At 43.8% G+C, this 18,337-nt stretch overlaps 1 protein-coding gene across 1 annotated transcript in view; it reads left to right on the forward strand.

The window, feature by feature from the left end:
• The window catches only part of tacc2 (transforming, acidic coiled-coil containing protein 2), a 58,903-nt gene that overhangs the window by 35,039 nt on the left and 5,527 nt on the right, over nt 1-18,337 (forward strand). The window contains exons 9-20 of the mRNA XM_050070538.1: nt 6,580-6,686; nt 7,149-8,562; nt 11,246-11,303; nt 11,394-11,601; nt 12,038-12,087; nt 12,220-12,329; nt 12,614-12,767; nt 13,157-13,303; nt 13,659-13,751; nt 14,575-14,634; nt 17,638-17,790; nt 17,888-17,964. Of these exons, the coding sequence (XP_049926495.1) occupies nt 6,580-6,686; nt 7,149-8,562; nt 11,246-11,303; nt 11,394-11,601; nt 12,038-12,087; nt 12,220-12,329; nt 12,614-12,767; nt 13,157-13,303; nt 13,659-13,751; nt 14,575-14,634; nt 17,638-17,790; nt 17,888-17,964 (2,631 nt within the window). The remainder of the gene's footprint in view (nt 1-6,579; nt 6,687-7,148; nt 8,563-11,245; nt 11,304-11,393; nt 11,602-12,037; nt 12,088-12,219; nt 12,330-12,613; nt 12,768-13,156; nt 13,304-13,658; nt 13,752-14,574; nt 14,635-17,637; nt 17,791-17,887; nt 17,965-18,337) is intronic.

Genomic DNA, 18,337 nt, shown 5'->3' on the forward strand with positions numbered 1-18,337 from the left:
CTGGTGGGGTGATGTTTTTGTTCTGCGTGAAGGAGGACGCGGCTGACGCGCTGGGAGTAGGGGCTGGTGATGGTGTCGAAATAGAACACGCTGTGTGTGTGTTGGGGGGGGGGCGAGTGGAAGAAGATGTTAGGAATATCAGTGGATGAGAGGAAGAGTTGGAGTTAGAAAAGGAGAGAGACGGAGGGGGAGTGCTCCACTTTGCTGTGTTTTATTTATATCTCAGACACACTACTGCACAGGGGAAGAGGGACCATAGGAGGAACAGAGGAGAGGGATGAGGGAAATGGAGTGACTGCATGTGTGCTGTCTGTAATGTAGAAATGAATGATTTATAGCATAATACATAAGTCATTTTTCAGCTCAGAGCTCTGCTGAACTCAGACCTCAGAGGACTGAATACTTCTCTCAGAAGATCAGCAGCAAAGCACAGGCTCTTATCGCACTGGATTAGAAGCTGTTTTCCTACAGGTGTGCACAGCAGCAGCACCGTGCCCACTATCCCAACCATTAATAATAAGGCTTTTACTGAGAACACTCCATGAGTTGTGTAACACTGTCAAAAGTACTTACAGTATATAAAGCATTCACACATTAAAGCACGTTAGGGCTGTGATCTGGAAGTGTTATGTGTCAGGTAAGGGACCAAACTTTGTTTATGCTCAAAGGAAACTTTATTTTATTCTGATATATGTATATTTTACAGTAATATTTTGTTGGAAGCAGCATTAGATGCACAGAAACATACAAATACAATGGAAATGGAAATGTCCCTCATTTGTTGGCATTTTTCCAGGTCCCCTTACACCCCAACCCTTACACATTACTATCTAAAAAGGTTAAAATAAAAGGGAAAAAATGAATAAATAAAAATTCAAAACATACATAAACACATATAAATATACCAACATTAATAAAAAATAATGGAAAGGACGCACTGAGTCATCTCAAAAGTGCAAAGCTCAGGGACATCCAGTACAAAACACCATGTACAAATGAGCTGTTAGTAGTCATCTCTATTCATAAATCTAAAATCAGTGCCCAGTTAGCTGGTGTCTGCCTTGATATGGGGGTTGGGATACAACAGATGAACATAGCATCTGATCTCATCTTCAAAATGGACATTTTAACCCCCTCCTTGCTGGTGCTCTGACTCCTAGACCTGACCTGTTGTTGTTTAATGTGCCATCTGCTTGCAGTCAAAGTCTCAGATTAGACTAGATGAGGTATTACACATCGAGGTAATCCCAGTCTGACTCTCTTTTTTTCCTCCCAGTGGCCTCTTTGTTTGAGGCTGAGTGTGTTTTCTTCAGACTTGAGAGCTGACATCTGTGTGGATTGAGATGAGCGTCATCTGCTCCGTTTATGTGACCCGCAGAAGGTGCAGAGCGATTCTCCATAACATTTCATTTCCTGAAGTTGGAGAATCATTTGCGGAAGACATGAGCCGCTTTGTGCTCTTTTCTCATCACAAAGCCTCATTAAGTTGCTCCCTGCTCCCGTCACATCTGTGTAGAAACTGGAGAGGTGCTTGTAAAATGTAAAATTGTTTTTTTGTGGTGTTTTACAGGGTGTTTGGTGGCTGTGATGTAATATTGTAGTATCCCGACGCTCATTCATCAGGAGGATAAAAGCACAGGAGCTCCCTCTGTTGGTGTCTTTATGTCTACCTCAGAGGAGAAACCACAGGCTGTGTAGAGTGTAATGAGGGATAGACTCATAGTACAACTCTGTGTTTTATTTTTATATGATTTTACTATCTTCCATCTTTTCACAACACAGAACAGAGCAGATATTCATTATCACACAGTCCAAGTACACACTTTAAAATATTTACTTCCTATTGTTCACAGTGTTTCTGTTCAGTTAAATCATTGACATTTGATAGTGCAATGCATGTGACACAGATTTACAGTGGATTCTTTAATGCCCTAAACAGCAGATCAGAAATCAACCTGATGCTGAAAGCTTCAAAACACCTGAGAGGCAAGGCATCGCTAAATGAGAAGATAACAAAGGGATGATGAATTGTAGCGATGAAGCAAGGGGTGAGGGAGAGAGGGAGAATTAAAGGTACAGATGGAGTGAAATAGATCGAGATAGATGAAGTCCAGACAGAGAGGGTTTAGAGGTGTTTGACAGCCGAGAGATGGTGGAGGGAGCATTCGGCAGCTAATCCATTGAGGCTAATCACACAGCTGCTTGGACACCAGCAGCCTGCCTTCCATTCATCCATCCCTTCTTCATTCTCTTCCCATCAGCTTTCATCTAATCACAGTTGAATCACTATTAAATTGTCATCAAACTGTTTCTGAGCAGATAAGAGCTTCATTTGCAATTCCAACATCACATTTTTTTTGGAAGAATGTGTATCAATAGGACAGACAGGTGGTGCTGGGTGTACGTGTCGGTGCAGCCCAGTTTCCCCCTCTTCCCAGGGGCTGGTGATGGCTCTCCCTCCAGCACTGTGAAAGCTGTTAAAGCAGGCAGAGTTGGATTTGGCTTTAAGCAGAGACACGTCTGACTATCTGAAATGCAGCGTCTCCCTGCCTCACGCTGCAGAGTCTCTGTCTCCAGGCAGTCATCTCAGCCTTTGAGAGGCTGCTATTAACTGCTGCTCTCTTTGTTTCTCTATGCCCCCATACCCTGACTGCTCGCCCACACGCTGCTTTTCCTCTTTCTATGTTTTGTCTGCACCCAGGTCTCGCATAAGTGCTGCAGAAAATACTACTGCATTAACACAGAAGGCATTCCCAGATTGATTTTTATTCACCTTATTCATTTCTTTCATTAAAACACTCCTTACAGTGTATGATTTCACTTCTATTAGATGCTATCTGTTTAAATTTAAATAAAAAGTACCAATAATAATCATGTGAGGATTATATATATATAAAAAATATGCTGTTTCCCCTTTTTCAGTTAAACTAATTCATAGGTTGTGAACAGAATAATGCTGATGCAAGAGCAGCTTTCCTCATAAATCTGCAGTGTGCCTTTTTTGTCCTCTATATCATATAAAACTCACCAGAGGACCTCATTGGTTAGGCAAGCCTCAGCTGTGTGCGCCTGTGTTGGACTGTGTGCATCCAACGTGTTTTCTTCCAACGTGGAACATATGGCGGGAGCAACCTCCTGTTGCCATAGCAACACTGTGTTTGTAGTCACATGAAAAATGTCCTCTGCAGGTACGTAAGCGGAGCGCCGAAATAAGCCCTAATTACCTCATTGTGTCACTGTTCTCAGTTTTATTTCCATCCATCCTCGAAGAAGCAGATTTGAAGCGCTAATTTTAATGCTACACTTCAAAACAAAATGTCCAGAGAGTTGCATCTGTTATAGCTCCTAATAGATTGATTCCTTTGGTGCTTGCTTTGCTGGTCTTTGCATATTACAGTCTGTAAGTGGGTCTTGTCTGTGTCACTGCCTGTCAGACCATCTGACACTATGATCCTGGTTCCCAGTGACTGATCCAGATGGATCTCCAGGCAGACCAGTCTTATCCTGCTGGGACACACTGGGCCCCTCACAGAGATTACAGCTCTGGCTCCCTTCTTTGCCATGTGTTGTCTCCTTTTTGATCCCACCCCCCTGAAAGTAATGGAGGTGTTTTTAAGGCTATTGATCTGAGAAAGTATCCGCTAATATATAAAAATGTAATAAACAGGCACCACTTATCAGTTTATACCCTTAACATGCAGTGTACGCTTTTGTGTAGCTTGAGCACATTGCAGAGCAAGTAACTTACTGCCATATTGTTGTTGTAGAAGACCCTCCATCTCTGCTGTGATGTGACCCCAGGGGGTAGTGGACATATTGACCATGACAGCAAAAGCCTCCTCTATAAAACACTAAAGTCTCAGCTCTGAATTTTTTGTTGCATCGGCCATATTGACCATATTGACGACTAGATGGTGTCTTTCATACTACAGCCTTTTATTCCCATCTTTGTGTCTGTATGTGACAAAAGACCCCCATGGGATGCTGAATGGCTTCAAAAATGCCTCGAGGTGAAGCCCTATAGATGAGCTAGATCAATATAGTGTGTAGACTTGGAGGTGTCATGTAACGGTGGGGGTCCTTGTCTGCTCTCCCATATATGCTCTTGTATTTGTGTGTTAGAGAGATAGGGGGGGTCCACTATAATGTCACCGTGTTTGACACCGTAGAAATCAAACTGGCATGGGTAGACAAACTGAATATAGAACTTACAGATGAAGTCTGAGATGAATGTTTAAGGACTATACACAACTGTTCAGTGAATGTCAGACTTAGTCTTTTACGGTTCAAACTTTACATAGACCCACTGTAAATCTACAATCAGCAATTTAGCACATGCTTTCTGGTCATGCTGTAAATTGTATACATATCGGAAGAACACTTTTCAATGTTTCTCTGAGGCTCCATATCCTCTGCTAGCAAATACCAAAAATGGCTGTTTTATTTGGAATGGTGATTGCAAAGAAGTTCATTTTACAAGTGTGGAAGATGGACTCTGTTCCCACATATGATTTATGGTTAAATAAAATGGTGAGATTCTATAGCGAGGATAGAGGTGTTGAGTTCGATAAGATTTGGGACCCTGTGCTTAAATTCTTTCAGAGTGAAGGCCAATGTAATAATATTTTTTTAGATGAAGCACCTTGCTGTGTTTATTTTTCCTTGTCTGTATATGTAATTTTTACTCCTACTACTTTGTACTAATCACTCTGACTGTGGCCACTGTTGCATATAATGTGCTATGCCTGTTGGCTTTGTTTTTCCTAGGTTTTTTCTATGCTCTAAAAAAGCAATAACCATATATAGATATATATTAAAAAGAAAATAATAATGTCACTATTTACTCTAGGCATTGCATTCTTTATTACCATTTTATATTGTTCAATGCAAAGGACTCATTTCGTTATCCTGTCCGAGGATGTGTTAGAGAAGCTGTTTCCTGCATCTGCACACAATAATATCTTTAAAGGCATCAGTAGTTACCAGAAGATGTTTCTTCAGTTTCAGTGTGTGTGTGTGTGTGTGTGTGTGTGTGTGTGTGTGAAAATGACCTGGGTTAGTAGAGCAAAATCTGGGTGTGTCTTTGCAGTGACCAAAAGATGTGTAAATGTTCTCATTAATTTAGGCAGAAAATGACACTACAGTAGAGATAAGGGTCAGGAAATATACATCAGATGCAGTGGTGGTACATGTAAGGAGCAAGCTTTATCATAGCAGGTTTTGCTGGTGGGCTATGGGCTGCCTTTTATTCTGTGTTTATTCAGCAACATGGTTCAGGAGCAGGAGAGAGAGAGGGGCAGAGGGACGGAGGACGGTAGAGAGAGGAAGGCTGGGAGAGACGAGGGAGAGAGAGAGGACCAGAATATACTGTATGCAGGCGGTGGGCTTCTGCAGCCAGTCTCATTTGGATTGGGAGGCATCATCTCCTCCTGGGGAGCAGTGGAAACAGGCTGATGTGGCTATAGATGACAAAGAAGAGCAACGTTAAGTAGGACTGAGATTTTAGATTAAAAACAAAGAGACATTTGACTATAGAGAAAAAGAGAGAAGGCAGAGGAGAGGTTGGATCTGGTGGTTTTGGTCATCATCTGAGGAAGAGGCGGTGAGCATCCACCTGTGTCAGGCACTGTGCTGCGGAGAGGTGTAGCCCGCCGGCAGCCATGGCAGTGAGTACGTGGCAGGCTCTGTCTCCACTGCAGTGGGCTCGCTGGGGCTGGGACACACTGCTAGGAGGGGCAGGAGATGGAGACAGCCCGGGCTCGGATCCGGCTCTTGGGCTCCTCCGGAGCCTCTCCTGGGGCTCACGTCATGACAACATGATCAGTGCTGCCGGGGAGCCGGTCAGACAGAGGTGAGACAGTACGGGAGGCTGCTGCCTCACATTGTCAGATAATACTGTGATTAATGGACCATGGACATTTGTAGTCAGGTTGTCTGATGAGCTTTGCGATGTATGTGTGTGTGTCCGGTGCTGAGGAAAACCAATCAATATGGCTTTTGCTCAGGATGATAACACTGTGGTTTTTATTAACTGCCTGTTATTGTCATGCAGAAATTGACCATTTTTCTGTTTTCAGCTCAGTGTTCTCCTCGGTACCTCCCTGTTTCATAGTGGTGATATCTTTAGATCTCTTGAGGTGGTCTTGTGTGTGTGTACGGGCGTTGCATGTGTGTGCTGAGTTGCGGGTAATCCTGTGTCTCAGATGTGTCATTATGTGTCACCTCACTGCAGACTCAGCGTTTTAATATGTGGCCATAAAAGACTACATGTAATGAAAACAGAAATACATGCTAACCTTGGGCCTTTTTTGAAAGACATACACACTACAGGAAATAGCATTTGCTACCCTTCTGACCTTAAACACAGCTGTGTGGTGTGGTAACATATTTACACTACATATTGCACTGAAGAATAATATCTAAACTGCTGTCTTGAGAAATAGATCATGGTGAAGTCCTGTGTCTGACGGAGTAGAAGTTAAGCTCATCCTCACATGACGTCAATGATCCCAATATAGTCGCTCGAGTCATTACAGTTCAAGAGATATCAATCTGATGTATGCTCATCTTTTGTTATAGGAGCTCAGACTCTGATGGAGCGTTCGAGACCCCTGAATCCACAACTCCAGTGAAGGCTGTTTCTCCTGTAGATCCTCCAACCCAGCAACTAACATCTGATGACAAAGGTACAGTAAGAAAATGATGCCATGATGTGTGCGTAGCTCTTTCATAGTATCATGCTCTGTAACACCACTGTAACAAAGCAGGTGTAAGAAAGTGTTGTTGCACCATCTAGTGGAATAAAGCAGTATTTTTTATCTGCTTTGTTTGCTGAGACGAGCACCTCCACTGCACAGCACCGAGGCTTTTGGATATATAGGAAAGGCTGACCAATCGGTTCTCTCGTGTGGTTATTTTTCACGACTTTCTGTCCAACTGAGAGACTCTTATTGAATTATTTATAGCACATTCATCTCTATAATTGGATGTGTCAGAAGCCAGCAGCAGCTTTTATCTCCATGCAGGCTTCCTTGATAACACCTGCATCTCCGCCACAAACCAGTTTAAATATATATGATCCCAATTTCATTTCATTTTGATTTTAGCAGCTAAAGCCTCTTTATGTTATGTCTCTCCATCTTTTGCAGTAGCAGACACCTCCGACAATGTTCCTGCCTCTGAATTGACTTCAGCTAATGCACCATGCCGTTCCCCATCCCCTGTTTTTGATGAGAACCGGCCCATTGCAGCCAGTGGCCAATACAACATTGAATCTTTGGCTGGAGATTCAACAAGTCACACCCTTACTCGTTCACTCAGCTTCCAGGGAGGAGCACTAGACAGTTCTGGTCTGTTGGACGGATCAACGGCGGGAGGCTTCCGTCCACATTCTGAATCCTTCAGTGTAGGCACTGAGAGCGCCCCAGGGACACTCCACAGGCCCAAGAAAGTCCGTCCTGGGTCTTTGAAGAAGAAGCCCCTTCTCAGGCAGAACTCAAACCCAGAGAGTGCAAAGCCAGCTTCATCCAGCAGCACCCCGGAGACCAAGAAGCGGGCGAAGCCTCGAACTGCCAGCCCTCTCCAGGCTCAGGAGGAAGCAGAGGGAGGATCTGCGACCCCGAGCCCAGGAGGAACCCTTCGCAGGACCAGGAAGAGCCGTGTGGTGACTCCTCCTCCTCTGCCAGAGGAGACCAATCATACCACCCAAGAGGAGAGCCTTGTCATCCCTGCCTTACCCTTGTGCCAGGAGGAGATCCCTCTCTCTAGTAGTCCAACAGGCGGAGACAAATCCCCCATCCCCCCTCCTACCTCCTACAAATGGGATCCAGATAATTTTGAGAACATCGACCCTTTCAAGACTGGAGGTAGTAAAATTGCCAATTCTCCTGTTATTGGTCGTAAAGGTCCTGTGGGTGCCCCCATCGCCAGCCCTCCAGAAAGCCCCCCTGTCCCTGCTGTGGAGCCGTGTCTCCCAGCTCCTCCTGAAAAGCCAATCACCAATCCTGAAGAACAACCTATCATTCCTAAGCGTCAGTCAGTAAGGCTGGAGTTTGACTACTCTGAGGAGGGCAGTGAGGCACCACACCAGGCCTCTCCCCCACCTAAGAAAGTGGGCAAGAAGCCCGGTGCCAAGATGCCTCTGAGGAAACCAAAGCTTGGGCTGAAAAAGGCCCCTCCAGTGCAGACGGAGCAGCTGGACAACGATCCTCCAGCAACCCACAACGGCAACGAGGATGACATCCCTGTCCCTGCAGTTTCTTACAATTTTGAACCTGACAAGTGGGATGATCCGAACTTCAATCCATTTTCTTCTAAGAAAGGCATCTCCAACTCCCCCAAACTGTCCAGGCCGTCTTATTCGTTTGACGCTAATAACTTTGATGACTGCGTAGACCCTTTCAAATCCTCCAATAAGATGGCCAACTCCCCTCCAAAGGCCTCTGCCTCCTTTGAACTGTCGTCCAATGACTATGAGAATGAAAATGACAATGATAACATCGGGGAACTGGAGGACCAAAATCAAAACAAACCGGCCAAGAAGAAGAAAACACCCATTAAATCGTAAGTTTACAGTTTATTATCAGAGGACCGAACATTTGTGGAAGAGACCACGCTCACTTTTAGAGAACAGTGTGTTCGTGTGTAGGAATGTCTGCGTCTCTGTCTGTGAGGTTCGTCTGTGTTTGTACGGTCTCTTGTCTATTATGCCAGTGTGCTCTGTCTGTCTCTCTGTCACCTGTGTCTGTGTATTCTCATATGTCACAGGAAGTCCAGGGGTGTGTCTTCTCTATGTTGTCTGTTGTAAGTACAGGGACAACACAGCCATCCATCCCATTGTGACCCTTAATTCCATGTGGCTTATTTTAAGGCAGCATGTTGCCCTGTCGTCCCTCTATATTAACAGAGTCATCACAGTTCATTGTGCCCACTGTCAAACAATCCATCTAAACTTTGTATTCCTGCCCATTTTAACAGGAGGGACCTGTTTTCAGTTTTGTTTTCAATCCTGTATTATGTACGGTACAATCCCATCTATGACAGTGCCAACTGAAAAATATCACAGTCCAATTCTGCCCCACAGAGGCGAACCACAGTAACTACAATTATAGTCAACATTGAGTTATGACTGAGATATCTATTCTGTTTTTTTAAATAATTTTCTGGCTCAATCTTATTCTGTTCTAGAGAATATAGGGTGTAAATATCACAGTAACCACAAAATCCAAGGCAAACTGCAGTGAACGTAGTTTGCACTCTGCCTTGGGTTCAAAGGGGCCAAGAAAATCACAGAAATAATATTATGACAAAATGGTGAATGTGAAGGTGAGAATGATACCAACAACAAAATAACTGATAACGTGACATTGACCATAGAAACATCAGGGATGGAGATGATGATATCAAGTAATCTTAATTTAGGTCAAACCTGATGAAGTAAAAATATGACATCAAAATAATACTTGAGGGTTAGAAAAAAGTGTGATGAAAACCTTGTGTTGGGTGCTCATGGAGAACAGGAAACAACGTGATACACAGGAAGGCAATCCAGGAACTCCAAAAAATGTAGAAAACAGGGAAGGAAATTTTTAGAAGCCTTTATTTTAGTGGCTAAATCATTAAAAGTACAAACATGTTTCAACCACTGCAGGTCTTCCTCAGGGCTTTAAAAACATACTGCCCTGCCTACATAGGCTAGTAGCAGGAGCCAATAGGAGGCCATCACATGACCCAGAGAATGACATGACAGGTGAAACAAATACAAAATAATGAAATATTATTTCTGTCTGTCACTATGATTTTGGTTCCCAGTGACTGATCCAGATAGATCTCCAGGCAGACCAGTCTTATCCTGCTGGGACACACTGGGCCCCTCACAGAGATTACAGCTCTGGCTCCCTTGTTTGCCAAGTTTTTATTGGACATTATTTGCAACCCATACAATACTTCACTATTTCACAAGCTTTACAATGACAATACTTCACATTTGTGGATTTAACATGTAAAAATGGATCCACAGATGGGTAAATAAAATTGCACATTTATTTGCTATGGTGAAACAGTTTACATTTGCAAAACCTGTAACATTTTTATGTGAAATCAAAGTATGTGTTATGTTATGTGCATTATTGTGGAGATGACCTTACTCAACACAAATGTAAAAGACATTTTTGTGGAATCATTGTACACTACACATTTGTACATTGTCTTGTGTGGGTTACAAATAATTAAGTCCAGTAAAAACTTCCATATTGCTGCCTTTAGCCGTCACTCTTTAAAACATTTCAGATTTCATTTAATTGTTGTCTATCAGCACCTTTTCCAAAACAAAAGTGTAAAAAATGTTCTATTTCTTTTTTCTGCTGAAGCTGTGTGTCCCATCAGTTTGTAACAAAGGATGTGCTTGTGCTCCCTCTTGTGTTCATTGCTGGCTATTGTTGAAAAAGCTAACTATATATAAATGATAATACCTTCATAGATACATATAGCTTTGGAGGGTTATTGTCCCATTTATATTCATGTCTTAATGAGTCCAGTTAAGCATTATAACCATAAAACATCAGGCTTAAAAACGTGAATTTGTGCCAAGGTTTCAGAAATTTCCAGCTCAGATTTATTATATATGTCTTTTGAATTAAATTTAGAGGATGGTGTATGTTGATAGTCGTTGTAAATTGCCATCCAAGGACTTCCAGTCTTTTACAGACTCTTGGAGAATCCGTGTTTTATGGTATCTATAAATTGAAAACTGGGGTAACAAAAGTAAAAACCCTACACTAACAGTTAATCTGCAGTCATCGATTATGTTTGCATCAAAGTCTGAACTAACCTGCTGCATTACCAAATACATGCCAGGATTAATATTTGTCGATTTGTGTGAAAGTAAACTCTTCACAACATAACACTCACTAACCTCTGCTCCTCACTGTGCAGTTACTAACTATAGAGTCAACCCTCTTCACAAACATTTCACTGCTCTGTTTATTTCAGCCACACATAGACTACAGTAAGAGGTACTGTTACACATATGGTAATCCTACTCTACGCAAATTATGATGTAAGTTTTTGCAAAAGCAGACATACCCAAGCAGTTTTACATTTTAGGATTTGTGATTATGCACACGTCTGAAATACGTAGCAAATACAATACTTGGTGTCAGACAGTGACTGTTGGATCTAATAAAGACTCACTGACTGAAGGTGCTGAGAGATGCTGGATCTTGATGATTGTTTTTCTTTTTCTCAGTAATACTTTCAGAGTGAAGAGGTCGCCAAAGAAATCCCCAATGTCTGACCCATCCGAGGTGCGTTTTAATTCTTCATATCTGTACTGTCTGCCTGTATTTCTCCCTCTTCCCTCTGACTCTATCACCACCACCTCCTTTGTATTTCAGGATCCTACGCCTGCAGATGAAACCCCCTCCCTTCACCAACAGGACGACCACGCCACAGACGAGGAGAAGCTGGCCTCCTCCACCAGTCACAAGTGGGCAGCCCTGCACGGCATGGATGCAGATTTAAACTCCGACCAACAAGACTTCCCACAGCCGTGTGACCTTACATCCTTTGTTAACGAGAACAGTCTTCCTCATCAGGCTCCAGGTGAGGCTTAGCTGTCTGCCTCTCTTGGATCCCTCTTTGTGCCTCCAGCAGCCACCTGTGTCCAAATAAATGACAGAGATCAAAGCATACTGCAGAAAGGCGGTGCTCAAAAGGAAATTCAAAGCTTATGTTTGGATAAATTATGTACTGTACAGCAACCAGCCACTTTACTCTTCATTCATCCAGCAACATTATTGATTTTTGTTGTGGCGGTGAAATAAGCCAGCTGGCCCAGTTCTCTAGTGCCCTCTGACCTCCAGAAGAGGAAGAGCTATCTCTTCCCTGTGGCACAGCCCATCTAGGTCAGAGATGAAATAACAAACAGTCAGCCCTGCCTCTGCTTCTGATCCCATCGGTCCAGAGCTGCACACTGGCTACAAATGTCTCTCCATTTCTTTTATTGCATCTAAAACTTTTTTTTGTCTCTCTGTATCAGCTCAAGACTATGAAATTGAGTACATGGAGAAGCTTGGCTCCGCTTCGCCTGTGAGTATCTGATGTTATTTAAAGAATTTATCAAATGTTTGCTGCTTTATTTATTTATTTATTTATGTCCATTTTATATTTTGATGTTTTATTTAAACTTAGAATTCAGACTTATTCTTTTGTGTCTTGCAGCCACTGTCTGTGAAGAAGCCGTCCTTGTACCTTAAGTTAGACTCTGTATCTGACAGCTTAACCAAGAATACGTGTGCACATGGATCTGAGCCCAGCTCCCCCTGCACAGGGTATAACACACTCTACTACTACTCTGCTGCATGTTTCTGTCTGTAATATGTGTCTCTACTTTGCAGTATTTCACTGTGTACTGTTGGAAGTCTTACAGTGCATTCGTCTGTGCTTTACTGGTGTATTTAATTTGCTAATTGTATACCAGGATGATTTGGATTGCATAAGGCATGCATGCAATTCAGCTGCTCCAGAAATGTTTTTCATTAACACTCTCATATATCATATTCAGTTCATTACATGCCACGTCTCTCTGTCTCCCTCTTTCCCTCACTCTGTGCAGGAGTTTTGAGGAGATGGAGGCCCAGATAACAGCGGGTATGAAGACACCGGTGCTGAGCTCCCGGCCCGGTCCCGAGGGCTCTGCTGGGGACAAGGGCAGGAAGAGGGAAAGCGAAGCACTCAGCAGAACGCAGAGCACAGAGAGGGATGAGCAGGTGAGCCAGGTGCTTTTCTGTAAAGATTCAAAGTCAGTAAGCAGTGTCATTTCTGTCTTGTCACCGTCATGTAAGAAGAATCTGTCGATTTTGATTTTGTAACATTTACACCATGCCATTCTTTAGTCACAAGAGGGAGAGTGCCACACTGCACATGCTTTATTGTAGGCAGTGACTTGGCCCTCCAACATGAGCTCCATCAGTCAAAGTGATTCTCATTAAAGCCTTGTCACTGATGGTAACACATAGCCAGTCGGCCACACTAGCTTCCCAGCTTGACCTCAGTGACTCAGCTCCCACTGCTGCCACTCAGACACTCAGCGCTTTGCTTTGCCATGCTGACCCCTGCCCTCCTCCCTACCCTCTGCCTACTCCCGGTGCCCCTATAGCCCCCTAGTGAGGGCCCTGTGGAGGCCCCTGCTCCAGTCCTGGCCCTGCCCCTGTTAGACAGGCTGTCTGAGTGTGACGACCTCCTGCAGTACCTGGAGCCTGACCTGGCTGAGACCAACCCAACAGCATTCGCCCAAAAACTACAGGTGTGTTGACAGACCACACATGACCCCTCTTGATAAACCTGATAGGTGTAGCCTCTGGTGGCCCATTTGTGACCCTGATATGTGATTGTGTGTGTTATTGTCATTGTGCCACCTTACGACATCCTGCCTTTTCATTTTCTCATTGTTTTCATCTCCTCTGTCTCAGCTGCAGTTTTTAGCTTACTGTTTGAAAAAGAGTGATGGGGTGTGAAATGTAGACAGTCGAAAGTGTGTGCGCTCAACTCAAGTTTCTATATGTTTTCCCTTTGCTCTCTCATCCTTGGGCCGCAACTCCCCCTTCCTTACCCCGAAATCCATCAATCCCCACCCCCACCCCCTCATGTGTGCGGCCCAGGAGGAGCTGGTGCTTGCTGCCCTGAGGATAGAGGCTCTGCAGGTAGCCAAAAACATCTCTCAGTGCCCCTCCCTCTCCACTGTATCCCCCCAGGTACTGCGCTGAGTCCTGCACCTGCTGTATGCAAGTGTGTGTGGATGTGTGTGTGAGAGAGAAAAGATGCATTATGAATGAGTGATTACGGGACAGCAGGTGTGTGTGAGATGCACGTGTGCGCAGCTGTAGTGTGCGTGCATGAGTGTGTCTCAGCCTGCCTATCCCTCCCCCTAAACACACCATACTGAGTGTGACTGTGAACTCATGGCCTTATCAACATGGTGGCTGCACCACTACATCCGCAGTCCTCCTCAGTCCCCCACATGTGAAATCTCTAACATGGCTTAACGCGTCCAGCTCCCACCCCCGACTAGCAGCGAGCTCTTCCAGGTTGTCTCCTCAGGGACAGAGTGCTGTGCCTTCTTAGTCCCTTGCCTTTACTATGCATGTTGGGCAACATGCATGTTGCCTGTTCATGAGAGGCTTACATGAGCATGAATGTGACTGGGAATGTCTTGCACCAGACTGAATATCAGCAGCTGAGGAGTTATATGGATATAACTCACCCAGATGTATTTGGTGATGCTTTGCTATCATTGCCCCAGATCCCAGTCACATTCTTGTTTTGTGATTTGGTCCTTTCCCCAGACTAACAGCACTAACAAACGGGTACATCAGGTAGGTGTCAGTATTCAGTTTGGCTGGACTTTCAGCTAGAACATGAAGATTTCAGTAGCTGGAGGGCTTGTGCTGAAACAGCACATGGTTAGACATAAAAACAGTGATATATTATGACATTTTTTGGTCAGTGGAAAAACTCTCTCGCTTCCTGGTCCTCTTCCCCCTCATGTCTCATGCCGTTGTCCCACACATTTTACAGTCTCGACTCAAGAAACCCAGCACTCGGCGATGGAATATCAACGGTTCCCCCTTACTTAAAGTAAGAGTAACTTTATACCCCTGTGATCTGTCCTCGTCTTAGTCCAGCGACAGCGCAGTCCAAGTATTTGGTCATAAACACACTTTTTCATTGTTTTTGGCTCAGTGCACCAACACAAGAGATTTGAAAAAACTCTGGGATCAAAGGAAGACCATGCAGGATTTTGCTAGGGAAAGAAAATGTATACAAATCATCACTTACGACCCACTAGAAGAAGAAGTGTGACCCACTAGAGGTATGTGGAGGTGTATCTACCTGCAGAGACTCTGCCCTGTGCCAGTATTTTCATATTTACTTCTTACTTTGCTATGTTCTGGAAGTTCCTGGGCACAGCTGGCAGTAGCATCCAGGTGCCAGACTGTAGGCGGCACACATCTAAGAGTATGGTACTAAAACTGTAGACACTGTGCCAAAAAAATGCAAAAAGGCAAACTCCAAGTGGACAAAGTTCATTTCAAAATGTGAATCTGAGGTTGAATTTCAATTTAATTTTCGCTGGTGATACTGTTTACAGTGTGGAAGGTGAACAAAGGTGTTCACATCTACATTGGTTAAGAGTGTACGAATCACAGCCCTTTAATACAAACTACTCCCAATTTTTGTAGAGTGCAGCAAATCCTACGTTGTTTATCCAATCTGGATTTAAATGCCCTCTATTTAAAGCTGGAATGCATCAGTTTGCCCTCTTAGTGCTGGAGTACAGAGCCAAAACAATTGTCCTAATACCTACTGACTGCATTGTATATTCTAACTGCTGTAGACCCCAGTCTAAGACCTTTTTTTAAGGTCTCCCTACATTGTAACCTACCATAGCTGAACTTCCCTGTCAGCGAATTTGTGTTTTCTGCAGTTATATCTAGCATCTCTCTTGTAGTCTTTTTTGTGTTTGACATAGTGTTTGTTTTGTGGCGTCAACTCGTGTCTTCAGTTGTCCATTTTTTGTTCACATTAAGTCGTTTTTCCTCAAGTCTACAGTAAGTGATTTTTGCCGACAGCACTCCTGCAAGAGACACTACAATGTTTGCAGTTTACTTGACTTGTGATCTAGGATGATCTGGTAAAGGTGCTTTTCTGTAAGACTGAATTACCAACAGGGCAAAGCGGGTACCTGCCCTGAGGCCCCAGGTTGTTTGTAAGGTGATTACTTTGTGGTCATTTAATTTATTACAAAATTGTTTGGTAATATGCACCTCTAAAGCACAATTTCAAATTGTGCCCAAATGTAGCTTGTGCATTTTTACCCGATTGAAGCCCTGACTTAAAGGAGCTTTGTACGATGGTACAGGAGGTTGTCTGCACATAGCTTTCATCATGGAGATGGCTGAGCTAGTGGCTAGCAGCTAACGGTTCTTATAGGGGCAACAGTGCTGACAGAGCTAACAGTGTTAAACTGACGGTGGGCGTTGCACTTCCACAATACTGCCATCTCAATACCAGCAGTATCTGCCATATGAGCGCAGTGCAGAGAGCCAATGAATAGCTACCCAGTGGGACACGTTGACAGGGACTCACATGCACTAAGAAGAAGCTTGAATGATAACAACACACAGAGAGGGAGCCATTACTTCTCTATATCTTTACATAGCAAATAGTTGTTCGCTGCTCTGAGTATCAGAGAGGGGCCTTGCATTTCATCAAGTTATTATTACATATCGCATACAGACATGCAGCAAACCTCGGGTAGGATAGTATTCCAGTGTAGAAATATTGGTTGGTTTCTGGGACTCTTGTCAGTTTGGGTTGTGTTCAATAGGGGCTCCCAGCTTGTTTTTACCCCTAGCCCCTGAAAGCAGCAGCAATCATACACTCAAGGAATATATTAAGTAGAGCTCACGTTGCTTTATAATACTTTATTCCAATTTATAGTACTGACATTTAGTGTGGATTTGTTTTTAGGTCTCTGTAAACAGAGCTTTTTAGTAAGTTACAATGAGTCATACCACCCCCACAGAGAGCTTTGGGCTTCTCTGCTTAAGCTTTCTGTTTACTTTACTTCACTGGGAAGGAAAGCCTAATCAGTACCTGACTAAAAGCAAAAGAGGTCCATGGTTACCTAAACTTGACCGGTCTTTACCTTCAGCGAAATAATGGAATTACTGCTCCAGCCAGACCAAACACTTCACTCTCTTTTCCGCGTATTAGTGGATCTCAGTCTCCGTGTCCCCTGTGAGCCCCCACCATTTCACCAAATCCTCCCCTAATCGCCCAAGGATGACTAAATCCCTTTCAGAGCAGAGTTTTAGGGGACCAAAAATGGTACGAGAACAAGGATTGTTTTTGCATTTTGATATGATGGTCTGTGTGAGGAGTTGTAGGTGGAAGAGTATTGTCTTAAGTTACAATGGTTACATGAATACAAGCCCATATACTTGGGTTTGCAGTGTCTCTTTGAGTACACCTCAGCACTATATCCAAAGTCAGACTCTTTCTAATGATGAATCCTGTGAGTTTTATGGTTCACCTCACATCTTACTTTTTGTACTTGTAAAAAAAATGGGCAAATGCTGTAACAGGTGACTCTAGCCACAACAGGTAAGACCACTATGCTGTAATATGCTTTAACACGAGACTAACATCTATTTCCCATGCTGCCCAGTCCGCTACCCTATCCCCCTCTCCTGTATGATGCAGTCCTTGCTGTATCAACTGCTGCCCTCCTTCCTGTGTGCCTTGCCTGGACCCAATCACATTCAAGCTACTGTGATGAGCAGGTGATCATGACCGCTCAGCTGGGGGCAGCATCAGCCAAATTTGGCTAATACTGTGGCAATGAAGACTGTTTCATCCAATCATATGGCGGCTGACCAAGTCTTCAGGAACATCATAAGCCTGCCTCATTTACACATTGATTTTGCTGTGTGGTACATTTTAATGTAATTTGATGCTGCCTTGCGGTTTGGTTGTGGGCTCGAGGGTGAGGGCGTCCCGTCTGTAGCTCAGTCTGGTTCGTAACTGGTTATGTTTCCTTTCCTCTCCCACCTCTCCTTTGGTTCCTGGACGCAGCACCGAGACCTGTCATCTCCAGTAGACAGTGGAGTGTCCAAGAACTCACTATATGCCAGGACCACCACCAACACCACCACCAACTACATTGAAGGGGAGAGCCCCCACCTACCCAGAGAACTGGACCACTCCCTGGGAATAGCACGAGAGGAGGTGCCTCCAAAATGTTTCTTTTTATCCTGTAAGCCATACATATTGTACATACGTCATTTTAACATCTCACACTGAATGGTTTGGTCGCCGTCCTCAGATCGTGTCAAAGGAAAAAGAAGTGCTGGAGTGGCAGAGGAAGTATGAAGACAGCCGACAGGAAGTGGTGGAGATGAGGTAAGAAGTCATACCTTGGGTTGTCATCACTGACATCACAGTGGGGTCCCACCCATGCACTACAGCATGGATTTAACACCTCCCTGTCTTTCTGTTAAATGATGCTGTGTCACGATCAAGGGCATAGGTTTAGCTTTACCAATTGGAGGGGACACATATGAAACTTGGGGGATTTGGGGGTCCTCTGATAGAAAATTTTGAGCATAAAACACTTAATTTCCAACACTCTGGTGAATTTAATGCACCATTTTGTGCCTTTTTTTGCATCAATTTATGTGTGGTGTTAATTGCTTTGATTTTGTCATAATAAAAGTCCTCTGTTACTTTCATGTTTTTAATGAAGGGAACAAACGCACATGCTTTGAATACTGGG

The sequence above is a fragment of the Epinephelus moara genome, chromosome 19 (assembly GCF_006386435.1).
Source record: "Epinephelus moara isolate mb chromosome 19, YSFRI_EMoa_1.0, whole genome shotgun sequence".
NCBI lineage: Eukaryota > Metazoa > Chordata > Actinopteri > Perciformes > Serranidae > Epinephelus > Epinephelus moara.